Here is a 27,363-nt window from a genome sequence, read left to right on the forward strand (position 1 = left end):
ACTCTTTCCAGTAGCTCCTCTCTGATGAAGGATCCCTTCCTGGTGCCCTGAGTGCAACGTTCCCCTCCCATACGGAACCCCCCCGGCTCTGCTTCCCCAGTGCCAGAACTCACCCTTAGTGCAGGCGGCATGTAGAGCAGGTCCTCCAATGAGAGGAAGCAGCAGCCACTCAGATAATCTGAAGAGAAGCCTTGGATCAGCTGCAGGTTATACAGACTGTCTGCCACCGACATGGTCTCCTTCAGGCACACATCTAGCCAGCAAGAAGGGCACAAGGGCCGTTAGTGTCAAGGGGCAGCCATTCACAACAGCTCCAACCTCCAACTGGCTATCCCATCCATCCACTCCAAAACACAGCCTTTGTCCCCTCCAGTCGCCCAACAATCTGGCTCACCCTCTAGGCGGACAAGCTGGGGACAATAGTAGTGGATGGTAGCAGCAATGGCACCCCCGCTGGCAAGATCCTTTATGCCCGTGATGACAGGGAAGCAGGGAGTCTGTTTAGGCAGTGCCTTGTCCTTTCGATAACGGATCTGAGTAGAACAAAGATGCAGGAAAAGGTCAGAACAAAGAGGCAGGAGCCAGCATCACAGGAGGGCCAACTGAGAAGCTGAAATGGTGCCCTCACTGCCCATGGCTCCACGAGCTATAACATTCCTCTGCCAAAAGTACTCTACTCCAACTTTACCATGCAGCAGCCCTCACACACACACTCTTCCTGGGGATGAACAATCCAGTGAGGTAAGGACCAGCTGGGATTAGGCCCGTCCCCAGACAGAAATGTGTATGCACAATATGGTACCTCTCCATCCCAGATGCCAAGAGCAGAGTGCATGCTGGGAAGGGAAAGGGTATAAAAAGCAGGGAGCAGTGGGCAAGCGAGAGCCTTGGCAGGAGGCCTTCAAAAGCAGCCATGAAGGGAAGCGGGAGGGAAGTGAAGGAAACAGCCACCCTCCCTTCTGTAGCAGCTCTTGGTCACCCAAGCGAGCAAGAGCCTTCTCCCCTCCCCACCGCTCTTTCCCCAGGGAGGTTCTAGCCCCACACTGAACCCAATGGGTTAGAGCCTCCTATGGTTGTGAAGAGTCTAAATGGGAGGATCCACACTAGGTAGGAGAGAGGCCAGAGGAGCCCTTGGTCAACTTTCTCATTTGATAAACCAGCACAGGTTATGATTTCCCATTCCAAACATGCTTGTCCTCACCCCAGGACACAGCAAAAGACAAGACAAGAAAAGGCAGCCCCCACACCAGAGACACACACAGAGCAGGGCAGGCCGTGCGTGGACAGTGTACAGGGCAAGGAAGGGAAGGGAAGGGATGCAGACAGACAGACACAGACACCAGCAGGCCAGCAAAAACAAAAAGAAGAAAAAAATAGGCAAAAAATTAAATGGGGCACCCCCATTCCTGCTGTAATGAGCTGGAGAAAGGCTTAGAAGGAAAGGGCCACATCTCTGTGCAGCACAATCAAGTTGGCTGGACACCTAAAATGTTTGATGCTTACCTCCTATCCAACTTCCCACCAAAGCTAGAAATTCAGAGCAACCCCACCCCCACCCCGCTGCTCCTTCTGCTACTTAGGGTTTGGGGGAGATGGAAAAGGGATGGGGGAGATGGAGAAGGGTTAAACAACCCTAAACAAACAAGAGGCAGTCACCTGGCTGTGGGGACCAAAAGAGGCCATTCCCAATCCAGTAAAAATGTTGTTTTTTTAAAGTTAGTTTTAAATGATATACTGCTTTTCAGCAAAGAGGAAATTCTCAAAGCAGTTTACATAGAAAAAGGAATAAGGAGATGGTTCCTTCTCCCAATATGGCTCACAATCTAGAAGAAATACAAGGGAAACACCAGCAGCAACCAGTGGGAGGGATGCTACACTGCGCTGAATAGAGACAATGGTTCTCCTCTTGCTAAATATAAAGAGAGCCACCACTTTTAAAAGGTGCCTCTTTGCCCAGTTAGCCGTTAATGTTTGGGTAGGTGTGTGGAAGGCGAGGGTTTAATGCTGGCGGCTGCATCCAGCTGTTTCCCTCCCAACACATGATGCACCTTAGAATTCTGAAGGGAGAAGTGGGTGTACACCTAGTCGCAAGAAATCCTCAAACACATACAAACAAATACAGGGTGCTTAACAACAAGGGAGAATGCAACCTGAGGTTTCTATGGGCTCTGGAAAGGCGGTGGGGGAGAACTAACCATTTGTGCTCAGACCCCCTTTAGAGCTAAAGGAACTAATATGAGGCTAGCTCCCATTCACTGTGGCCAGGTGGTAGTTCTCTCGTCCCTGGGCATTTATAGGCACTAGAAGCAGCTGCCGGTTGCTTTGAACATGGGGAAAAGGCCCTGAACAATGTCTGGGGAGCTCCCCTCTGACGCCCCAAGCAAGTGAGCAGCATGTGGGAAGGGGACAGGCCCATTGCAGCAGGAACAACCAGAAGTTCAAGAACAGCAACCCAAGTGGAGGGCAAGGTGGTGCAGGCGGGCGAGCACGCGCGCCGATGGATACATTACCACAGGAGGCTTATTCCCCGACTCCTTCAAACAAAAAGCGATGGCATGCTGGATGCAATAGCAAAGAAAAGAGAGAGCCTGATCAATGCACCCGCAAGGAGGGACCAAGGAGGAAAGGGCTGCTGCCGTCACCTTGAAAGACTGGGGGAGAGGGGGCACTGGAAGGGGCAGTGGAGACCTCGCTTAGGCCTGCCTAGATTAATGCCTCCCAGCATGCACTTGGAGTCTTGAGGGAACCTATCTCTGGGGATCCCTTCTGGAGCATCCCACACCCCTACATGCTACCACGCTGGGCCCTATCCAGACCTTTGGGACCAAGTATCCTCTGGTCACAGCTCTGGCTGCACCAAGCACTGCAGGGCAGCAAGCAAAAGGAAAGCAGGGGCAGAAGGCAACACAAAGAGGGGAGGGGATAAAGTCATTTCATGTAACCCGCATGCTGTTCCTGCTTGGCAGCTCTGGGCATGAGCTGCCCTGCTCTGGCTGTCTCTTAGCCCCTCCACACAAAGACAAGTGGGCTTTTTTGCCGATTTCTGAGGCAGGTTCTGTTGCCTGTCCATAGACCCCCAAGGAGGCAGTGTTATCCGAGCAGGAAGAAGAGACACATTAACTCCTCCAATCCCACACACAACAAATAACTTGCCTCTCAAGTGCCCCCACCCCCGCCCAAGGAGGACACATGGAGCTGGGAGAGACCAAAGCAGGTACAGATTTTGGCGGGAAGGGAGGTGAGAACAAAGGATGCTGGGATATACCAGCATCCCAGCAGCTGGTGTCTCACATGGGAACACTCCGACTCCCCGGGACAGGTGTCCCCTCTGCCCTCAAAGTCTTTCAACTCTAGGCAGGTGTTTAGTGCCCATCCCATATAGAGTGGAGCAGCCGTCACCTGCAACCTTTCCCCAAGGGGGGTTCTCACCGCACCACACAGGCACGTTTGCTCCACTGTCTTAAGCCCCCAGCATCCTTTGCTCTGGGCCCCCCTGGCATGCAGCACAGGAGCCAAGGCAGCAGGAAGATAATAAGTAAAGCCACCCACTTACAGGAACCAGTTTCCAGTACCACCTTGTGGGACACTGAAGCAGAGGAAGGAGAGAGGCCATGGGGAGAAGAGGAAAAAAGATGCAGAAAAAGACAGCTCTGTCACATACCACACCTTGACTGTATTGCACTCACAGCACAGGCAGCCCAAGAGGCAGCTTGGCTGGGATGAGGTCATCATGCCCATCAGACACAGAGACAGAACGGCTTCCCAAGCACCCACCCCACCCCCAGTCATCCAACCGTTCCAAGCCTAGCCGTGCCAGCAAGCCTGCCCCACAGAATGGCTTTGGGGAGAAGTCAGTGGTCACTGGTTGCCCAGGCAGACAAAAGGGGCTAACCACAGGGCAAGCGAGGAGAAAGCAGATGGAGGCCACCCCACAGAACGAGGGTGAAGCAACAGATTTACAAGTCACCAACGTCCCCAGCCCCGAGGCAGAGGACGACATGGGGGGAGTGGGCAAAAAGCCTATCGTCAATGGCAGGACAAAAACAGGCACGGCTCATACACACCACCAAGCCAGTGTGGAAGAAGTCACCCTTTTCTCTTTGCCCCACCACACTGACTCATGAGGCAGGGCCCAACCACCCCCTACCACCCACAGTTATGCCACAGTCTAAACACGAGTCCCCCCAAACCTCCCTCCTCCACTCAGAAGGGAGTTAGCAGCAGCAAGGCACACGCACCTTGGGACCACTATTGGAGCCTGGAGGCTGGCCATCTGTACCAGGAGCAGACCGCTGAGAGCACTCCTGCTCGGCGCTTTGCTGTATCTTGTGGATTATCTGCAGGGACCCGAAAGAGCACACGTCATGAACAGACCCAGCACACTCCAGTCCCCACAAACCTGTGTGATGCTGAAGCTCCCTTCCCATCTCTGCTTCTTGCTTCTCAAATAGGTCACAGCATACATGTCTCCAGAGACATGGGGGCCCTCATGGTCCCAGTCCATGACAGAACCGAGAGACTGCCCTTACCACCTTCTTAGACATTTCACAGATTTTAATCCTGTTTTTCTACAATGCTATATTCAAAATGGCTAACAAAACAATTCTATTTATGTCCTGCCTTATCCAATGGGTTCAGGGCAGCTTCCAGACATTTCTTCAGTCCTCAAAGGACTTACAATCACCCCACTCCAGCTTCAAACTCTGCACGTTGCAAGGCAGCATGGGGTAGTGGGAACTGGACTAGGAAAACAAGGAGAGTTTTTCCATGCTTAGCCACAGAGCTCACTGGGCCACTCTCTTCCCATCTAACCGATCTCACAAGGCTGCCATGTGGACAGAGTGCAACAACACCCTGTATACTTCACTTGAGCTCCTTGGAGGAAGGGTAAAATGCCAGTATAATCAACCAATCCAGGTAAAATACCATGTCTATCCAGTGCAGAAGTTTCTGGTCCCAGGAGCTAGCAGCTGGATCAGTGCCCGGCACAACATTTAAAGAGCTGGTGGCTTCCAACGCAAATGCTGTCATCAGTGAGTCAATTAATGCCAGGTGTGCGCCCTTGTAAGGAGGCAAAGAAGAGAGGAGAGATGGAAGGAGTTAGACAACCTACATCACAAACCAAGCCAGACCACTGATACCACATCTCAAGGGCTCCCTCTTGCCCAGGGAAAGAAAAGCTATCTGCCCACTAATGCTGGGGCAGATGGAAGCAAGTTTAATCCTTAACCAGGAGGGAGGCATCAACTTTAGCTGAGCTTACCGCTCTTCCTCTTCTCATCAGTTCGCAGAAGCACAGCACTACACACTGCTCTACCCTTAGGGAGTGAGAGCTACCCCCCTCGGCATACAAGGCACCGCTGATCCCAGTGCAGTTACAAGGCAAAACAGGGTGCTAAAGGACACTGTCATGTGAGGGGAGACTAAGCAGGAACAGGAAAAGCATGTTGTCATAGGATGGAAGTTGCGGGAGGCTGGGAGAGAAGAGAAGAAACATAAGGAATGAAGCCTTAGCAAGATTATGGTAACATCAGAACCTGCCTTTTTGCCTGACCAAGCAAGCTCAGTCCCACCTTATCCTAGTCTTACACCACAGGGGAGCCAGATTAGTTCTCTTAAGCTTTTAATATAGTTAAGATGAACCTGGATGAGAGTGGCCTAGGACGAAGGCAGCCAGAGCTCAGTGCAGATATAGGGCAATCTCTGTTACAAGCATCATCATCATATATGCAATCTGCCTGCCGTCCGTCTTTCCAAATTCCACATGCAAGACCTTTTCAGTGCTAGAGACAAGATACCCATCCCAGCAACTACTGATCCAGGAGCTGCTGCCTTTTAAGCTCCTGGATGAACCTAACAGGATAGCCTATGAGCCGGTTTTCTCTGGAACGCTCCTAGCACAGTCTCCGCTAACAATGGCAAGGGTCGTCTTGTATCCTAAAAGGAAAATAAATGGAAAAAAGAATTCCTTTCTTGGTAGGAGAATCTCAATCTCAACGGAGCCAGCATGATGTAGTGGCTAGAGTGCTGGACTAGGACCAGGGAGACCTGAGTTCCTGTAGACAGGAACATTAGGCCAGAAGAGTGCCTAACATCTGCCCATTCCAAATTGAGAACATCTAACTCAGGGATTCTCAACGTGTGGGTCCCCAGATGTAATTGGACTTCAGCTCCCATAATTCCCAACCAAAGGCGGCTGGGGCTAGGGAGTATGGGAGTTGAAGTCCAATAACATCTGGGGACCCACACGTTGAGAATCCCTGAAAACTCAAAAGAGATTTGGACAGGGGGTCTCTTCCACTAATAGTGGGGACAAACTTAAGTCTTTTCCACAGCCCTCCATGGACATCTGAGATAGATGAGGCCTGTAGAATGCCATTTTTGCCCAGTAGGTCCCTAATTGGCAAGCAACAGAGAAGTCTCCCCACCCGCCACCCCACAGCAGTAGCACAACCTGCCCTAGAGGATTTTCTGCCAACAGCATTCTGGTAATAAGTAGAGAAAAACAAGGAACAGAGAGACTGCTCACTTCTCTGAGGTATGTCTGTGTCATATTTATACTGATGATCCATTTATGCAATTAACAGACTCAAGGGAGAAAACTCTTGCTGGACTGTTAGGTTGTTCTCATCACAGGCTGCTTGGGTGGAATTCCTCCTACCCAAGCAACCCATGTTGTCTGGGAGACTGGGAGGTCTCTCAACCAAGCAGCTGAAGCCCCGGGTAGCCCAGATCCACTACCTCACTTTTAGGCATGTGCAGAGCCAGGGCTCTGAAAATGGCTGCCGCGAGCAGCGGCCATAGAGCCCCGACTACAGCACGGCCAGGAAGAGGAACCCTGCTTCATTGCAGCAGACTTCCTCTCTACTGCCCATGCAGTGCATTGTGGGATGCAGGAGGCCTTCCTCCTCCCAATTCCACACCAGGCAACCACCGCTACACCAGTCGTGTGAGCACGTGAGTGGCAGCACCCGGAAGAATCCACGATCATGTGGGGGAATCCTGCCTTCCTCCTAGCTTTCCCCAAACCCAGCAGAATCAGTCATGTGAACAACCTTTGCATCTCTTCAGGCCACAGGCCAGGTGTTGCATATTTGAACATTCCCCACCAAGAAAATCTCCCTAAATATAGAAAAGAGTATGACAGGGAAAGGTCTAGGCTGCACTCTTCCCCCAAACATGCTAGTTTTCTACATGCAGAGAACATAGGAACATAGGAAGCTGCCATATACTGAGTCAGACCATTGGTCTATCTAGCTCAGTATTGTATTCACAGACTGGCAGCAGCTTCTCCAAGGTTGCAGGCAGGAATCTCTCTCAGCCCTATCTTGGAGATGCCAGGGAAGGAATTTGAAACCTAGATGCTCTTCCCAGAGTGGCTCCATCCCTTGAGGGAAATATCTTACAGTACTCACACATCAAGTCTCCCATTCATATGCAACCAGGGTGGACCCTGCTTAGCTAAGGGGACAAGTCATGCTTGCTACCACAAGACCAGCTCTCTTCTCCCGGCAGGGCATCATTCAGCCCTGGCAGGATTGATATAGCAGGCAGATATGGCAGGGCATCATTCAGACTTATAAATCCATAACCTGTGACCTTTAGTAATACAGGCCATGAAGAACTTAACTCTGCTGCAAGTATAAATTGGTGGTGTATCTTATAACAGTTTTTCTGAAATACCAAGACAGATGCTGGGAAGCCAAACTGGAATAAAAACCCTCCTAAATCTAGGTCACAACACACAAGGGTAACTTTGAAAGACTTGGCTACACAAATAGAACAATTTGATCCCTACGTTGCATGGTTTTTCAGGAAAATACAGGTCTATCATGATCGAGGGAGGTATTTGGGAGGAGGGGTTAAGTATCTACATTCAATGAAGACGCAATACCAATTCAGCAGGAAGCACCAGAGAATGTGGGTTCAATAGGTGCCCAACAGAAACTGGGTCTTCTAAGCAGAGGCCAGAAATATCCAATGCAGGCTAGAGGGCCCTAGATACTTTTACAACACACCCAGGCTCTCCTGGCAGCCTGATCTTCCCAACTATTAGAGAAGACATGTGACTATTTTGGAGACCAAATGACTGTTTTGCATTAGGAGGAAGAGAGACTATTTGGGGGGGCGGGGCGGCAAACAACTTTTTTTGTATGTGTTGTGGTGTCCAAAGTTCTGGGCAGCTACTGGACCTCTTTGCTCTCATGAGCAGCTTCTCTTCTTCTGTCTCCTTCCCCTTCCTACTGACCATCCATTCAATGGCAAAGCCAGAGTGGAGGTTCTGCTTCAGTGGCAGGTTGCAGAGCCACGTGATGCAGGAGCATGCAGAGGTGAGCCTGGCAAGTGCAGCTTGCTTCCTTCAGGTGGTGGTGGCGGCAGTAGTAAGAATATAGCTGTTAGCTAACTAACTTTACTCAGTTAGCAGCTACCCCTGCTAACTGAGTAAAAAGGCACCTTTTAAAGTGGTGAATCTCTTATTTAGCATGGGGAGAGCAACTGGCCCTATCCAACTCCAGCACAGCATTCCTTCAGTGGCTGGTCCTGGTGTTGCCTTGCGTTTCTTTTTAGATTGTGAGCCCTTTGGGAACAGGAGACGATCTTATTTATTCTTCTTTGAAAACCACTGTGTAACTTTCTGTTGAAAAGCCATATATAAATGTTTGTAGTCCAAGAGAATAGAAGGGGAGTGGAAGACCATGCACATGAATGCTTCACCAGCATGCAGAGAGGCTGGCTTGGTAGCTAGCTGGCTGCCCGGCCTTGAGCCAAGAGGTGAAGTTGCTGGCCTGGCTGGGGAGAGCAGGCTGGGTGACCAATGGGGGAGGAGGACAGAGGACTGTATGGGTGGTAAACCTAACCAGGAGATGAATTTATGGTTACGCAGACATATAGCTCACCTGGACATCAGCTTCACAGTGATGAGCTGTACTTATTCTCAAATTATCCAGTTTTTAATCAAATATGCATATATCACATTATTTTTATTTTTATTTATTTGATTTCTATACCGCTCTTCCAAAAATGGGTCAGGGCAGCTTACACAGAGAAACAACAAAAATAAGATGCAAATTTTGTGCAAAATTTTTTATTATGATTAAAATTTTATGATAAAAATAAATAAGATGCAAATTTTATGCAAAGTGGAGACTCTCCCACCCACCCACCCCCTTTTTTTTTTTTTTTTTTGAGAAAAGCATCCTCTATTTCCACTTTTTTGGTGATGGATATTGACTTTTTCACCATCTGGACCTGGCAACTCTATCATCACAGCAGAGAGAACTGCAGCAGTGAAAAATTCAATTCAGTGAATCAACAGCAACTGAACAGTAGACTGGGAAGTGTGACACCTATGCTCAGAGGAGGGTAAAGGGCAGAATGCAGACCAAGGGATGTGCTAAGCCTGAAGGAAAGCCCTGAGAACAGGTCTTTCCCTCCCTTTCTCCTCCATTCAATGTGGAGGACCACACCCAAGACACCTCAAAATGGAGGGCACAAGAGACCCCTGGCTGCAAACGCAATCCTCCTCATTTCTCCCCCTCCACTTGAGGCAGGTGGACCCTCTCCTGCCAGAACACAGGTATAACCTAGTGCATGCCAAGTTTCATGGATCCAAACACAGATCCTGCTGGATGAACACACAGAGGCTGTGTCAGACAAGGCCAGGGAAGCAGGATAGCAGCCACGGCTCGGCTCTGACTGCTGTCTGCCTTCTAATATCAGTGCTGGCAGTGAGCCAACATGGCTGCCGCTACCATCTCCCTCCATCTAGCAACTAATCCACAGCTTTGCTCTCCCATATTTGGAATGGGATGGCGGGTGGGGGGGGAGAGTAATCCAACTGCTCTTTCAACTGAGAGACCTCTATGCACTCTAAGGATCCTGTCCCAGGGCACTCCTATGTCTTCCTTATTTGTTATTTATTTATCGTATTTCTGTACTGCCTGATATAGAAATCTCCAGGCGGTGTACAAGTTAATAGAAAACAGTTTAAATGCACAAAACAGATAAATATCACAATGAATAAAAATATATTAAGATGTTTAATACATTAACCCCTTGAGGACTTCCAAGAAGTATATCCAGATCAGGAGTCATCAGCACATTTACCCACCCCCAGATTAAATCCTCTCTTGCCAGCTCCCGTGGTTGACAGTATTCCCCAGCATAAAAGGAGGGCGGGTGCGGGGGGACATTCCTCCCTTCAGCTACCATCCATCCCTTCTTTCAGTCTCGATGGAATCACCAAAGCAAAATTAATAGCAATCAGAGACCCACTCAATGCAGACCAATCCCATCAGGCACCTGCTGGCACAGCCGCACCAGCAGCTGGGATTCCCCCACCCCTCCTCCCACTGCAAAGATGTACACCAAGCGGAAGAATTATAATCACTGGGGCATGGAAGAAGAAAGCGGAAATCCTCACCCCACCCCCACAGCTTGAACAATGCAAGCAGCCTTCTGGCCCTGACCACAAAATCCAAGGGAAGCAGCACCTCTGGCTCCGTCCACACTAACACTGACCAAACCCTCTACAGAAGGGAATTGTGGCCCATCTACAGTATTGCTAGATTATTGATTTGGAATGCTCATCTCAAAACTCCACAGTGCCGGGGGGGGGGGGGGGGCGGGGGGAGCGAGACCAGAACCCTTATATATGGAAGAGGGGAGTGAGAAGACAACTACAAAAGTAGCCTCCTCCTGCACCCTCTTTCAGGCAGCAGCAACCCTGGCATACCAGCTGTCCTTCACACCTAACATCATATAAAGTATAGGGTTCTTCGCCCTCCTTTGGTCCCAGAGCATGGTCCAACAGTCCCCTGCTAACTGAGCAGAAAGGCACCATTTTAAAGTGGTGGTTCTCTGTATTTAGGGGGGGGGAGCAACTGGCCCTATCCATCCCCAGCACAGCATCCCTCCAATGGCTATTGCTGGTGCCTATCTTATGTTTCATTTTTAGATTGTGAGCCCTTTGGGGACAGGGAGCCATTTTATTCATTCATACATATATATCTATGTAAACTGCTTTGGGAATTTTTGTTGAAAAGTGGTATATAAATATTTGTAATATTCATATTGTAACAGTGCATGATACAGCCACTTTGCTGAAACTAGGCAGGCTTTGGTGTGGTCAACAGTGTTCTCTCTAATTTTTTTCACCTATGTGCAGAATGAGTTTTGTTCTGGGTGTAAGTATCAAGGCAGTGTGTGCGCATGTGCATTCAGAGTGGGGCCTTCCTGATTCTACCTGAGCGGGATATAAAATTAACTGAGCGGACATTCAAAAAATGTTTGTGCACACACATGTGCACACTTTAGAGGGAACACTGGTGATCAGGGCCTGGATGGGAGACCTATGTATGCCACTTTTGGGGAATGGGGCTGTACCTCAGCAGCAGAGTATTTGCTTTCCATGCAGAAGGTCCCAGGTTCAATCCCCGGCATCCGCAGGTATGGTTAGGAGAGACTCCTGCCTGCAGCCTTGGAGAAGCCACTACCAGTCAGTGTAGAAAATACTGAGCTAGAAGGACCAAGGGTCTGACTCTGTACAAGGCAACTTCCTAGGCTCTTTCCCTCAGTCTTCTCCTTATATGCTCTCTTGCACAACAGGAAACACCCTCCACCCTTTCCACTCCACTCCCTCATGGGCACTGCCTAAAATCCACACAGATAAACTTTGAAGGAAGAGAAAAGGAAGAAAACCCTCTTCCCCTGCCCTCTGCCCCGCTCTGCTGACAGAGGTGCTTCTAAAGGCAGGGGAGAGGCGGGGGTGGGGGGAGAGATACACAACGAGGCCTTTCCTTTGCTCTACTTGGGACAACAGCAGTGGTAAAGTCAAAAAAACAGGACCAACCCTTCAACACACACTCCCGATCTTGGGTCAGACTTGCTAGCCAAGCTGGAATTGCTACCATGAAGCCCAAGTCCGTGCTGCACTGAACAACTTTGAATTCTTCACATATGAGAGTAGAAAAGATCTTGCACCTTGTACCAAGGCCCTTAATTCTCATACACATGCATGAATTCATATGCAGCTGGCAACAATGGCCGTCTGTAGCACAGCGATATCCATCTTGGCTGCCTGGTCTACCAGCACTGAAAACCTTGATGCTTCAGGGAGTGAAAGCAGGCTCCTCTCTCCCAACCAGTAATTTAAGCCGTGGGAAAAAGTTATTTCTGGGGTGGTTTTAGCCACACCTCAGACCTCCTCACCCACTGAAAGATTAGGGATGGGGTTCCCACGGGGTGGCTGGGATCTAAGCTAGTAAAGGCCACACCCTGATGCTGCAAGGTCACATAGGACAACATTCCTAGCAGAGAGAGAGAGGCAGGAGAGAAGGGAGTTTTGGGGTTCTGTCACCTTCTCCAGGCTGCTTGCACAGGATGGTCCTGGGAGATGCCTTATCTGCACAAGGCCATCAAAAAGAGCTGCTCAATTTAAGTTTGCCTTATTCCCATCTACAGCATATCTCATCGACTGCTACCTTGGGGGATTCTGTCAAAACTACCACCACCACCACCAATTCCAGTTACACTACGCAGATGACCAAAAAAGCTAACACACTGCCTTCTACAGAAGCACCAGCCCCTACTACCAACCTGGGCTCTCGCTGCCAAGAGCAGCACTTCACAGAATGCACAGCTCAGGCAGAGATACCAAGGCAACATCTGGCCTACCAAAGACGACCATATTCCAAAAATGGTTTCAGGTCAAAGTATGAATTTAGTAGACTTTTTTAAAAAAAAACCCTACCATGCAGCATACTACAAGTGCAGCTTCTCTCATATTGCTGCAGTAGAAAAATTGTACTTTCTGGAAATGGGCCTGCAGAAGATTCCTTAAAGCAACAGAAGCCTTTAAACTCAGAGGCATAACTATAGGGGGGGCAGGGGGGGCACGTGCCCCGGGCACCATCTTTTCTGGTCACGTGGGGGGCGACGCCATGACCAATTTTTTAATTTTTTTTTTAATTTTTTGTTAATAAAAATGTTTCCTGCTCAGTGCAGCAGCGCTGCAGCAGTCAAGGGAGCGCGTCGGTGCCCCCTTCCCCACGAGCGGTCCCTTCCGCGCCACCTGCGCCCCCCCCCCATTGCTTTGCTGGCGCCTGGCGGCCAGTCAGTGGCCTGGCTTGGCGGCGGCAGCGGGCACTTGTGAGGAAAAACCTAAGTATAATGTATTATGTTGGGGGGGTGGGGGGGCGTGATTTCAGTGCTTGCCCCGGGCGCCATTTTCCCTAGTTACGCCTCTGTTTAAACTTGAGTCTCCCTACACACGCACCATTCCCTAGCCAACCCAGTGCATCTCTGTGATTTAGAAGAATGACCCTACCAGTTAATTCTGGGAATGGGACACTACCAAGCACCCTCCATCATTAACTACTGAGATGGTAATCTTAATAGTAATCATCCCTCTCCTCACTGCATTTGTACAAGCAGCCCAAGTATCTACCCTATTTCCTCCACAAGAGCCACCAACATGCACATCAAACCAAAGTATTATCCCTGGGAAATATGGCCTGCTTGCAGACTTACCAGCCTGATTGGCTTGTGGTGCAGGTCAGCCTCCTTGACAGGCTTATCTTGGAAGGTGGGCACCAAGCCACGATGAGCCAGCAGTTGCAGCAAGGCGGCATTATCCTTGGGGGCAGGAGAACCATCCGGGCCCGAGGGGAGGGCCTGGCGCCAGGCACGGCAGTAGATATCAGACGAGAGCAATAAGCGGATGAGGGGAGGTTTCATGTGCTCCTGTTCATACTGGTCTGTATAGAATGGCTCACGCAGCTCAGCAGGGACGTGCTCTGAAAAGAGGAGACCATCGGTCACTTTACTTCTCATACCCACTCAGCCCCCCCAAAATACCACAAATGTGTCCTCCATGTTCCAAACCCCAGAGTCAACTTGATCCTCAGCAGCCTTGTTCACCTCCTGCCACCATCTCTGTTCCAAAGCCGTGAGGTACAGGGTTTAGAGGCAAGAACCCAGGCTCAGACCCCCATTTAGCTTGAGCAAGGCACCCACTTTCAATCTAACCTACCCACGAGACTGCTGTGAGAATACAACGAAAAAAATCCCACACATTTTGCCTGGGGCTCCTTCAAAGAAGGACAGAATGCAAATTCAGCAGAAAACTAATTAATTTTCAGCAGAAAACTAATTTCAGCAGAAAACTAGGAGGAGGCCCTGTTGAGCCACTGCCTATTGTCTCCAGGGGCCCCCAGTGCCTACCCAACTTCCCACTGTCTTCCTCTATGCCCACAGACCTCACCCCTAGGTTACAGGGGAAAGGTCATTCCACAGAGGCTGACTCAGGCCCACACATGCAAGATGAAGGGAATCCCGCACAACCTTCAAGCTCCCAAGGCCAGTGGGGATCCCTAATGATACTAGAATCTCCACTCCTCCCAAGCTGGAGGAATCAGGCAAGCAACAGAGCCACCCGATTCTGCATTAGGGCGAATCTCTCAGTCAGCAGCCCCCACAGGTGCTCCAAGGAGATGCCACTCACAGCTATAAATACCTCACATTGGCATCCACACACATAATTTGAGCCCTCGCCATATGTGCCCCTTGCCCTTTTTCAATAGCCACAGACCTGCTGTAGGTTAGTGGCCTGATATAATTTAGGCTACATCCCTGACAGTCCTCGAGGGCCAACTGAAGGGGATATGCCCTCATCCCCTTCCTCTGCCCAAATGGACTTGCTGAGTCCTATAGGAAAGGGAGGATTTCCCTCCAACTCTACCCAATGCTATGGAGAACTCATTCACTTGAGCTGCATCCTACACACTCAGGAATAAGCCAAAATTAACCCAAGTGACCTTGGGCCAGGTCACTATCACCATATCTGTCTAGTGTGCCATTGAGTCGGTGTTGACTCCTGGCGACCACAGAGCCCTGTGGTTGACTTTGGTAGAATACATGAGGGGTTTACCATTGCCTCCTCCCGTGCAGTAGGAGATGATGGATGCCTTTCAGCATCTTCCTACATTGCTACTGCCCGATATAGGTGTTTCCCATAGTCTGGGAAACGTGCCAGCATGGATTCGAACCGGCAACCTCTGGCTTGCTAGTCAAGTCATTTCCCCACTGCACCATTAGGTGGCTAGCCTTCCTCAAAATGTTGCTGCAAGGATAGAGGGAGCAGTGAGAAGAAGGGCCACGTACACTGCCCTGAACTGCTTAGTGGAAAGATAAGTTGTTATTAATATCAGCTACGGGGTAAACTTCTATTTAGAATGCACTAAAATCTCAAACCCAAAAACTTGGGATAGGAAGCCAAAGCATAATGCACAGATTTGTTACCAGTTATACTTATTCCATTACTGGGCCCTCTAGGAGAGCAACAGCTACATAGATAAGCAGGTCCTGGGAATCTGGACACATATTCTCTTCCCAGATCCCCTTCCTCTAGAGGTGTATAGCATGAGCCAGGGGTGGAAATAAACAGTTCCATATCTCCAGTCAGTATCTTAGACTAGATGGAGATGGCAAGGGTGAGACTAATCCCTGTGTGCCTTCGCAGTACATGGCTCCAAGCACCATTAAGTATACATCCACACATGCATGCATAACTGTGGGGTGGGGAATTAGCTAAGCCAGGCTGCTCCCAGAAGCAGAGCTGGAAGCTGGAGTATCCGACTTGGGGACGACTCCAAATGGAGTCACAGGCACACAGGACAGAAGATGAAAGCAGAGCTTCACAGAAGCAGACCACACACAAACACACCCCACCAAGCAAGTACTGTGCTGACAGACAGCTTAGGGGCACCCACTGCTGAAGCTGGCATCCAGCCATAGGAGAAGGAACTTAATTATCTGCCCTGGTAGCCTAATTAACGCCAGCAGCCTCAGACACATTCACCCACTCTAAGCTTAGGATAGAAAGCGGATCCAGTCCTTAAAAATTACTATGGCCTCTACTACTACTACTACTACTACTACTACTACTACTACTACTACGGCCTCTACTACTACTACGGCCTCTACTACTACTACTACTACGGCCTCTACTACTACTACTACTACGGCCTCTACTACTACTACTACAAGGAACAGTGTGATGTGGGGGCTGGGGCACCCTAGGCACCCTGTGTTCTGTCCCAGGGTTTCAAGAAGAAAACAGTGTTAAATGGGTTAGACCAGGAGTCAGGCATGCCAGATGGAACCTTTTGCTTTGGGAGTGGTATCTAGTGGGAACTGGAAACCAGGCTCAATAATAAACTGGTTGCAACCCAGATTTCCCTTTCCTCTTTTGGGAATGCACATTGCAAACTTAGCTCCTCCCACAAGGCCTCCAACAGGTTCTGAATGGCAGGTACGGGAAGAGCAAGAAACTCCGATTAGCCTCTCTCTGACAGAAAGTTAATGCCAGGGCTTACACGCACACGCTCTGCTGGCAGTTTCCTCAAGAGGTGAGGCCACGAGACTCAAGACCTACATGTCAGCTCCTGCCAGTGAGTAGGCTGGGAGGGACGGGACATTCCTGAGAGAGTGTGCGCACAAGGGGAACAGGTGGAACAGCTTCGCCAGCTGATTCAGCATCACCTGATCACAACCACAAGTGCACGAGACCAGACTTGTGGCTACAATCCCGGCTCCTTCCCACCCCATGGCTCAGAGCCCAAACAACCATCCACCCATCCTGGCAGAGAGCCCATCACACCCACCTCCAACTCCTCAGGGTATGCAACATTGGGAACAGCCCAATTTGGAGGGAGGCACAGAAGTCCCTCGTTAGATATGCTTAGGTGGGGGGGGAGGGGGAAGAGGGGGGGTCCTACAGCATAGCTTGTGTCAGGAAAGAACCACATGCCATGATTAAGAGACAGGCAGGGCAGACAGTATCTGAGCACGGGGTAACAGAGGCCACAGGCTGAGACGGAGCTGAAGCTTCTCCCCGTGGAGAACATTTTCAAGCAGAGAACACAGACTTTTCTTCCTGTACCAAGCTCAAAGCAGAGCCCACCTCGGTAAAATAGCAATTAAGGAAATGCAAAAGGAGCCAGTCCAGAGATGAATGGCTCTGAGTACCTGGCCCCACCACCACCCTGCATGCGCTAGTCATTTCTCAAGACCAGCAAGGCCACCACTAACCCCTTATGCGTCCTTTTATACAAAGGCAGCCAAGATGGGCAGTTTGCTCTTTATAGCAGGCACACAAGCAACGCAGCTCCAAGGACTGCCCTCGCTCATACTCATTACCTTTGATCCTCGTTCATACTCATTACCTTTGTATAAGGGCAGGCCCAGGCTAAGACTGGAGCAGATATTAATAGTGGCAGCCGGAAATCCCAGTGATATCCTGGGGTCCATCACTATCTGTCCTCACTCCAGTCTGAAGGAAACCTCCACCCTCCTTCTCCCACTCCAGGAGGAAAGTGTCCTTGTGGGCTAGCTCAGGCAGCCAATTCTATCTAAGCAGCTCCAAGTGGAAAGCACCATCCCAGTGTGGTGCTGCTGCAAAGGCCCTTCCTAGAACCCAGCTTCCCTTGCTCAGTTTAGAGTAGCACAAGTGCCGCAAACATAACTCCTTCCCTGAGGCCCAGGAAGACCCATTAACATTTACCCCCATGGCTTGAAGCACAGCTGCTATTGCTGAAGAGAGCATCCCAATCGGTACTTGTCTCTTAAGCTGCACTGTAGAGCGCAAGTTGCCTCTGGGAGGGATTCCTTAAAGCCAACCCAGAGTCTCCTCCTCATCCTTCAGGAAGGGTCAAAGTTTGCCGTGAGATGGGGATTTTGCCATGAGCATGCATCTCAGATCCATAAAGCAGGGCCCAACAAATCTCAGGCACCTAGAAATCTATCTGTGGGGACCAGACAAGGATATTCAGTGGTAGAGATATTTAATAAAATCTTTATTCGTTCCAGGCAGCCCTGTTTCCATTCCAAGTATGTTACTTGTAAAAGGGATAAAGAGAAGCCCATTTACCCTCCTCCTCCACAATGACTATTGTTTGGCTCCTAAATTTTTGAACTGGCCTCTAGATCTGAAGAAAATTTGTCAAGGCCTACCATAAAGTGTTCAACATGAGTACAAGAACTCAGTTCAGATAATCCTCTACCTCTGGACAAGGAGAGGGTAAGGTGTCACTAGGTGAATGTTAAGCAATAGCAGGGCAGCAGTGGTGGGGTGGTAGCACAGGCAACAGACAGGAAAGCAAGTCCACCTTGAAAGAGCTGAGCTTGCCAAACAGAGCCTTCCTCAAGGTAAAGCATGCTGTCGAGTTGGTGTCGACTCCTGGCGCCCACAGAGCCCTGTGGTTTTCTTTTGGTAGAATACAGGAGGGGTTCACCATTGCCTCCTCCCACGCAGTACGAGATGATGCCTTTCAGCATCTTCCTATATCACTGCTGCCCAATATAGGCGTACCAGCGGGGATTTGAATCGGCAACCTTCTGCTTGTTTCCCCCTGTTTGTTATTTCTCTTTGTAAACCGCCCTGAGCCATTTTTGGAAGGGCGGTATAGAAATCGAACTAACAACAACAACAACAACAACAGCTGGATTAACCATAAGAGCACACTAGTATGCAGGGCCACACTCAGTTCAGACATCCAACTACAGTGTGGCTACAAGGTGGCACATGTGTGGAGAACAATTCTATCCTGCTCCTTGCGCTGGACCACTTCAGCTGTGAAGGCTGGAAATTATTCACCTGCCACATAGCAGGGAACAATGGCCACAGTCTCAGTTGTGAAGAAACTTAAAACGATGCTCCATGTGCAGAATGAACTTTCCATTATGGAAAGTTTCATCAGCATAAGAGTGAAGTGTGTCTGCTTGAGGGTAGACAGTGAAGGGATGTCCACTAAAACCACCCCAAAGTAGGTGGGGGACTCCAGGAGCTTTTAACCAAGTGCTCCTTACCACAACAAACATGGATGGCAGGAAGGACAAAGGCCCGAAAAGACAGGAGAGAGAAGCTTCCATGGGTGCTGCTCAAACACTTAGGACTTTAGGCCTGACCTATCAGGCTCAAGCAAACACGGTGGGGTTTTTTACCCAACAGATTAAGGGACTGCTTGATGAAAGGCCTCACCAGACCCACATGCAGTCCTTATTCAGATGCTAATCTGGCACAATCCAACTCCCATGACAGAAATTATGGCACCATGTGGGCTACTGACTGAATTTTTTTTTAAGTAGAACAAAACAAGCTCTCCCAACAATTATGTTCAAGGCAACTACCCTCCCTTGCCCCCAGCCAGCAAACATGAGCCTTAACACATTTAATTGGCAAGAAAAATTATGCTACGCAACTTCCCAGTATGGTAGCACCTAGAGTCACACAGGTAGCCACTGACCACAAAGTGTACACAAGAGAAAACTGTCCTTGAGACAAGTTATCCATAAACAGAGGCAGAACATCCCACAATTGTAAACAGCTTTGAGCCCACAGGTTTTAGGGAAAATGCTGGTTAAAACTTAATAAAGTGGTACCCTGCTGATTCCTTCAAGTAATCCATCATCACAGCAGAGACATGACATGGGGCAAGGAAACCACCATTCAAATAGCAAGCTCAGCAATTTGGTGAAGGGGAGTGGATATCCCCCAGGCTGGAAAGAAGAAGGTTGCAGTCTTAGCTCCTAGCACCAGCTTCTCTGTAATAATCTCTCAGGCTCTGACTGCTTTTCTCCCATTGCTGCAAACTGAGTTTAGAGAGGTGTCCCAACAGTCAGCTAACCCAGATGAGTAAAGACTACTCCCAAGATCAGGTTTGTTCAAACATGGTACTAAATGGAAAGCTTTTCTTCTTCGAAGTACTGTAGCAGACTTTGTCACTTTGTGGGGTGAGGGAGATGGTGTAGTTCAGGAGCAGAGAACCATTGAGTCGGGAGGGAAGAGTGTTTTCCTACCATTCTCTGCTCCAAATTGCCCTAAACCTGGGGTTTTCAAATACATTTGCCCTTGCAAGCACACATTTGAAACCCTGCAGGAGCAGTCATGAGGGAGGAATTTCAAGGCGGGAAATCGTGATCAGGAAATGGTTAAAGCTACCCTCCCCATGCAATTACTCCACTTTTGATCACTTCGTCCCTAGAAGCATATTTTAGTCTCTAAACGGGCCCTCAGGCTGCTCTCATAGAACACTCCTTAGGCTGTAGGGTTGCAAAGAATTATGAACAAGAGGATGGTTACAACACCTCAAGCATTGACGAATCCATGTTAAGTAATCATGAGAATGTGCAGAAATGGCAACTCCAACACATTTGTTAGAGATAACCAATCTTCTTCAATCTGGAAGAAGCTGGCTATTCACAGCCCTGGCTCCAAGACTCTGCTCTTCCCACCCCTTCCAACAGGTATGACCAGAAAGGTGATGAGCTAAGGAGAGTCCCTCCATCTCTCACACAAAACAGCCGCTTCTCAGCCCTTTTGCAAGATATCCATAGGACTCAACAAACCTATTTTGTTGTACGATGAAACTGCAGGGGTTTGCGCACAACACACAACAAGAGCATCCCAGGAATAGTAGAAGAGCCATACAAAACATGTCTCTGGCACAGGATGCCACACATAGACAACAATTTTCAATGTGCAGTAAAGGACTCCCGGTTCAAGGACTATGGCCTGAAGTGACATTGACCTAGGGAGAGAGAAGGAACATGGCCTTGCTATCACACAAGGATGCTCACTGAAGAACACTTCCCAGACACAGCCTCTAAAGTACTCATCCAGTCAGCAGCCTAGACAAAAAGGACCCCACGGTCAACCTATTTGATTTAACTATTTGATAGGACTGAAGAAGCAGAAACTTCAAAAGGCAAAACATAACATCAAGAGCCTCAGAAAACTCAGCAAGAAGAAAATAAAGATGGAACCTGCCGTCATGACAGAACAGTCAAACATGATGGGTTCCATTCTAAGCACAACCAACAACATAGTTGGAGAAGGGGTGGGCAAAGTGGCTGTTTTCACTCAAAGCAGCAGGCAACAGGGATCTGTGGTCAACATGGAAGCAGGATCAGAATGGATCACAAAAAAGAGCCTTCACTGACTCCGATATTAGCCAGGAGAATCCTGTCACAGGAGCAGTAACAGCCAGGTATGGAGGCTGGATCAACACACGGAGCAGAAAAAGATGGTTGAGTCTGGTGGTAAAATAAGCTGTGCCACTCCACATTGTATGTGGAGCTTCGCATCTTTAAATGCTCCCTTATGTTAAAAAAAGAAATTTTCAAGAAGTAAAGTAGAATTTTAGAGAACACAGGGGCCAGGTTAGAGCATCTCTCCATGATAAGCCTCTCTGTTTGTAGGTAAGAACGTTTGTTTTTCACATGGGAGGGATCCAAAAGTTGTAGCCCTGACAACATGCCTAAAGTAGCACAGTCTACACTACTGCCACTTTCTGCTGTTTGTGTAGACAAGGTCTAAACAGAGACCTAAGGAAGGGTCGAGTTCTGAAGGGGCTTGTCAGGCACACTTGGTCTAAAATGAATACAGTTCTGTTGTTGTTAGAAAGCAGGAAGTATTTTTTTTTTTAAAAAATACACAATCAGATTGCAAGCTTAAAGGATTGTTGATATCAAACAAGTGCCAGAAGTGGCTGGCCACATATAAAGATGGGGGCACTTAGTACTCTGAAGTATGCAAAGGGCAGAAAGCAACATGCGTCTCACAGGCCAAAAAAATTAACTCAAGCCAGGAAACCCTTTTGGGGGGAAAATCACATGTGAGAGACTTAGCCAAGCAGCCGGATTAGAGAGAAAAACAAGCAGAACATCAGTCACCTCCCCCCACCCCCAGAAAACCAAGGTCATGCAGCTCAGGCTCAGAGCACAGGGACCAGAATCCTTCACACAGACAGCACAACAAACAGCCTTTAAGGATGTGGAAGCTGAACGGCAACAAAAGTTGTCAGGAAGAGCATCAGGTTATGGGATGCCCATATAATCTCAATTTTAAATGTTTTATTTCACATAACCCCATAGGAAAAATATCTCATACAGTCTAAAGCAGGAATTCTCAGTGTTGGGTCCCCAGATGTTATTGGACTTCAACTCCCATAATCCCCAGTCCCAGTGGCATTTGGTTGGAGATTATGGGAGTTGAAGTCCAATAACATCTGGGGACCCACCACTGAGAATCCCTGGTCTAAAGGACTGCTGGGTATGAGAAAGTAAAAGTTATGCAGATTGCCACACCCTTCAAAATGGTTATGCACTGCATTTTGAGAGAAGCTGATGCTGCACTCTCTCAGTACTGTGCCATTGATGTCATAGGAATATAGGAAGCTGCCATATCCTGAGTCAGTCCATAGGTCCTTCTAGCTCAGTATTGTCTACACAGACTGGCAGCGGCTTCTCCAAGGTTGCAAGCAGGAATCTCTCTTAGCCTATCTTGGAGATGCCAGGGAGGGAACTTGGAACCTTCTGTTCTTCCCAGAGCGGTTCCATCCCCAAATGGGAATATCTTACAGTGCTCACACTTCTAGTCTCCCATTCATATGCAACTAGGGTGGACCCTGCTTAGCTAAGGTGACAAGTCATGCTTGCTACCACAACACCAGCTCTCCTCTATAGAGGAGATATTATATATATTTTCCAATTGGGAAAAAGACAAAATCCAGCCATTTTCCAATTCCAAGAGAATAAGCCACTGAAACGCATAGAATGCCAGACTGTGGGTATGCTGGGTAAAGGAAAGGTGTGCCATTGAGTCGGTGTCGACTCCTGGCGACCAGAGAGCCCTGTGGTTGTCCTTGGCAGAATACAGGAGGGGTTTACCATTGCCTTCTCCCACGCAGTATGAAATGATGCCTTTCAGCATCTTCCTGTATCACTGCTGCCCTATATAGTACCTGATTGAAGGCAACTACAAGAAGGGGAGCGGCAGAGAAATAGCAGCAATCTTATGTTCCACTCCATTTGGAGTGGGACTGAATCCAAACCTCTTTCAGCAGCAAGTAAAGTTCTCTACAGTTGCAACTACTTCTTTCCCACCAATTCTCTGTCTCTTCCCAGTTTGCGGATCAGAAGAGCCAGCACAGAGACTAAACAAGCTGGGGTTAGGCAATGCAATCAGCACTATGTTCTGAGGACACATGATGCAGTTATCTTGCTGAAGCTAAGCAGGTCTAGGTCTGTCAATGATCTGGGGACCCACATACATTGCCTTCAGTTTCCTAATGGAAGAAAGGTGGGATATGAATGTAATTAATTAATATAACAGCACCTCCTTTTCGTGTATTTGCCTACAGTCATGATTACTGGGCCAGGCAGTATAATTAGATTAGTTCTCAAAGTATGTTTTAGCTTGTACAGACAAGATTGCAAATTCAGGGCTCTGGAATACCGTGACCGCAGCCAGCCTGCTCTAATCCCATAGCATTCATCAGGCCTTGCCCCCATGACAATGATCAAGGACAGATATTTATTTATTTATTTACATTTTATATCCCGCTCTTCCTCCAAGGAGCCCAGAGCAGTGTACTACATACTTAGGTTTCTCTTTCACAACAACCCTGTGAAGTAGGTTAGGCTGAGAGAGAAGTGACTGGCCCAGAGTCACCCAGCTAGTATCATGGCTGAATGAGGATTTGAACTCGGTCTCCCCGGTCCTAGTCCAGCACTCTAACCACTACACCACGCTGGCTCCTTGCATCCCAACATGTCTAAAACTGATTTTACCACCTGTGTGTGCAAAACAGCTAATGTTTCTGCACTGTTCTTAACCCAGTCTAAATTCAAAGTTCCATAGCACCTGTGTTGGACCATTTAAAGCACACAAGAAACGCAGGTGAGAATACTGACCAGTCAGTACTAGGCAGGACCCAGGGAAAAATTAGAGCATCAGCCACAAACATCTACAGCGCAGTTAGAAAGATCCGGAAGATTTCAGAGAAGTACCAAGAGGAGATGACAGGCACATTCCTACCAATAACTACCCTGGCACCAGTTCAATCAGGCTACAGTAGCCAGCACTTAGCAATTCATGCCACTCTAACCTGACATAACAAGACATACCCCACTAAGAATGGGGTCAGACATTGCACACAGGACTTGATTCTATGGATGAATACACAACTTCATGGCTGACAAAAAGAATCATACAGCATCACAGGAGAGTGAGGCATGGGTTTTCCAGATTCCATTTTCACAAGAAGGCCAAACTTCTTATTGCTCACTTTGTTTCAGTTTTCTTAGAAAAGTTACTCATTGCCAGATAACTAGATAAAAGAGACATGAAGGGAAAGGCTGCCATCAGGTTAAGAAAAGAGTCGTTAAATATTTGTACGCACGTCCTAAGAAACTACATCCTCAAGAGCTAAAGGAACCAGAGACACTCAAAGCCACTAAAAATAAACTCTGAGAAATCTTACGAGACAGGTGAGGTTCTAACAAAACAAGCAAAAGGCAGTCAGAATATCAGGAGGAAACAGGACAACAGAGGAAGTTACAGTTAACTTCTACCTAACCTATTACTATTATTTTTATTAGAACAAATCAGTTTTTTAAAAAAATCTGTAAGCATCTAGAAGAAAATGAGGTGATTAGTAGCAACCAACATGGATTTGTGAAGATCAAAACCATAGCAAGTTAATGTCCTTCTCTGACAGCTTCAAAACTTGAAGCCAGTGTGGTGTAGTGGTTAGAGAGCTGGACTAGGACTGGGGAGACCGAGTTCAAATCCCCATTCAGCCATGATACTAGCTGGGTGACTGGGCCAGTCACTTCTCTCTCAGCCTAACCTACTTCACAGGGTTGTTGTGAGGAGAAACTCAAGTATGTAGTACATCGCTCTGGGCTCCTTGGAGGAAGAGCGGGATATAAATGTAAAAATAAATAAATAAAAATAAAAACTTCTTCCAGGTCCCTATAGTATTTTAAAAGAAGAAACAAAGATCAAAAGGTACTACCATTAGGTGATAACTATTACTACTCAAATGCAACCAAAACAGCAAATCAAATGTATCTTTTTTTAAAAAAAAAATTGGAGATGGTAACATGATGTTTCTCAGGAGCCTCTCCTAAATTCAATGCCATTTAGCATTTTCATTAGTCACTGGAATGAAAAAAAAATAGAGAAATATGTTCAGGTTTGCAGATTACGTGAAACTTTAGAAAATCTGGAAACACGATAGAGCAGGAGCTGATAGAAGGTAGAACAGGATCTACTGATAGATCTCTAGGTACTTTGCAGCAGATAGTTTAGCAACTATAAAATATTGAAAATTGGATAACTATAGCAACAAGTTAGGTTGCCATAACAAAGAAAGCCTGTGGAGCGGGATAGGGGGAGAATCAAGAGTGGGTTTTTTGTGAGAAAAGACTTGTGCTCAGTTCTGGTACTGGGGGAAAATTCCTGGACTGAGCCTGTCAACAGAGGCATCCTGGTTCTGGTTGGTGGACCTTATGAAAATCAAACCAGATCCCATAAACCTGAAGCCAGCCACCCTTGCCATATATGATTAAAATAATACAGTGATATCTATAAACTGGAGCACTGAGGTACAAACAATAAAATAAATGTGACTGAAGTAGTATACATTAAAACGTTTCTCCCTGATCCAGCAAATGTCATCTACTTCACAATGCTCAAATCAGGCTCCCTCAAACTCTACGGATATGTCTTGTGATGCAGTTGGGATGCACAGCCCCATCCAGGGCCTCTAGTTATTGCATGCAACTACAGTTGGATTTATACCAATATATAATTACAAAAACTGGGTAGGCCCTGACACCACCAGGGAAGATCTTAGCTCCTGAAACCATGTAAGCCAAACAGGAGTTGGCAATGCAATACTGTGTGTTGTTTTTTAAAAGAAAAAATCAGTAATGGAAACAAGCCACATAATATAACTCTTCTATTTAGCACTAGTTAGTCTCGGACTTTCTGGGGCAGGCTGCACAACTGCAGAAGCTGGACTACAACTCTAATCATCCCTGATTATTGGCCACTATGGCTGAAGATAATGAGCATTGTAGTCCAACAGCTGGAGGGCCCAAGCTGTGCAGCTCTATCCCAGAAACACAGCAAAAACAAGATTCAGAGGAACATGGCAAAGTGTTAAGACAGGGATGTCAAAACTTTTCAAGCTCAAAAGAGGCCGAGTGTTTCGAGCTTTAAACAAAAACACCCTTCAGATAAAGGGCCTGTTTTAAGCTCAAAACAACCCCACTTCTACTCAAAACGTTTCGAGTGTTTCAAGCGCCATTTTGGAGGGCTGTTTTTCTGGGGAATGCTGGTCTACCGATTGGGGTCGGTGGGTAGACCAGGCCTCTGCTCTGGACTTTGCACGTTGGCCCGCCTTGGAGGACTCGAGCAGGGCTAATGTGCCAAGACTGGAGTGGAGACCTAGTCTACCCGCAGCATGTGGTGGGTATATCAATCCTCTGAGGCAGTCCTCTTGGCACATCAGCCCACCTTGGAGGACTGGTCTACCTACTGACCCCAATCGGTAGACTAGCTCTCCCCAGAAAAACAGCCCTCCAAAGTGGTACTCAAAACACTCCAAGTTTGTTTCATTGAAACAGCTGGCTTGGCCACTGTTTTGACAAAACATTCCGAGTGCTAAATGGAACACAAAATTTGTTTTGTGCACACCCCTATGTTAAGAAAATATAACACAGAGAAAGGTTGAAGGAGACCGTATGACTGTAGAAAAGGTGTGAGGGAAGAGAAATGTGTGACATTTACATTCTACCCTTCTTTCAAGGAACTTAGAGAAGTGCTCATGAAGTTTTCTTTCCTTTATATCCACAACTACCAGGTGAGATTGGTTAGGCTTCAAGAGCTAGTGACTTCCCCACAGCCATTCCCATGAGCTTCATGACTGAGCAGGGACTGGAACGCAGAGCTCTGCAATCCATGCTCTGTAGTAGGAAAAAAGCACAAAAATCCACCCAAAGAAGCAGCATTACAACAGTTCATCAGGTCCAGGAAGAATGAAGAACCATGGGTTCCAAGTGCAGCAAAATAGACATATGTTGGAACGTCTGGAACTGGACAGCTGACATTCCAGGTCAGCTATGCAACAAAACAAGTTGGCCAGGGATGTTATCAAAACATGTTCCCTGGATATTTGCAGGAAGACTAGCTTCAATTGCAGACCCTGTCACTGGGCTGAGGTAGACTAATGACCCCAAGATCTTTCTACAAAGAAAGCATTCAGGATCTTGGAGCATGGAACACCTCCAGACCCATGCATCTTCTACTCTTCCTTCTCAATGTTCTCACCTCTTCAGGTCCATATTGAGCTTTACGGGAGTTGAGGTTCAATAAAATCTGGGGACCCAATGTTGAAAATCCCTGATGTGTACTATATTTCAAGCAGACTAGAAAGTCTTGCTCAGTTAAACAACTTATCTGCTGATTCAGTGGCTCAGGTGAAACCCAAACCCACGGGATTTAATGTTGCT

General features: G+C 47.9%; 1 protein-coding gene across 9 annotated transcripts in view; it reads right to left on the reverse strand.

Annotated features, from left to right (window-relative positions):
* CAMSAP3 (calmodulin regulated spectrin associated protein family member 3) overlaps window positions 1–27,363 on the reverse strand; it is an 83,207-nt gene that overhangs the window by 16,134 nt on the left and 39,710 nt on the right. For 4 of the 9 annotated variants that reach the window (XM_053297607.1, XM_053297601.1, XM_053297600.1 and 1 more), the window contains exons 2-8: window positions 13,531–13,796; window positions 4,927–5,061; window positions 4,239–4,337; window positions 3,554–3,586; window positions 2,511–2,558; window positions 395–533; window positions 114–253 (exon numbers count right to left, since the gene is read on the reverse strand). In XM_053297607.1, coding sequence (XP_053153582.1) covers window positions 114–253; window positions 395–533; window positions 2,511–2,558; window positions 3,554–3,586; window positions 4,239–4,337; window positions 4,927–5,061; window positions 13,531–13,737 — 801 coding nt within the window. In that variant the 5' untranslated portion in view covers window positions 13,738–13,796. Of the gene's footprint in view, window positions 1–113; window positions 254–394; window positions 534–2,510; window positions 2,559–3,553; window positions 3,587–4,238; window positions 4,338–4,926; window positions 5,062–5,263; window positions 5,609–6,529; window positions 6,878–13,530; window positions 13,797–27,363 lie in introns of those variants that run through there. The other 5 variants (XM_053297608.1, XM_053297609.1, XM_053297602.1 and 2 more) reach the window with 5 other exon arrangements.

The sequence above is a fragment of the Hemicordylus capensis genome, chromosome 2 (genome assembly GCF_027244095.1).
Source record: "Hemicordylus capensis ecotype Gifberg chromosome 2, rHemCap1.1.pri, whole genome shotgun sequence".
NCBI lineage: Eukaryota > Metazoa > Chordata > Lepidosauria > Squamata > Cordylidae > Hemicordylus > Hemicordylus capensis.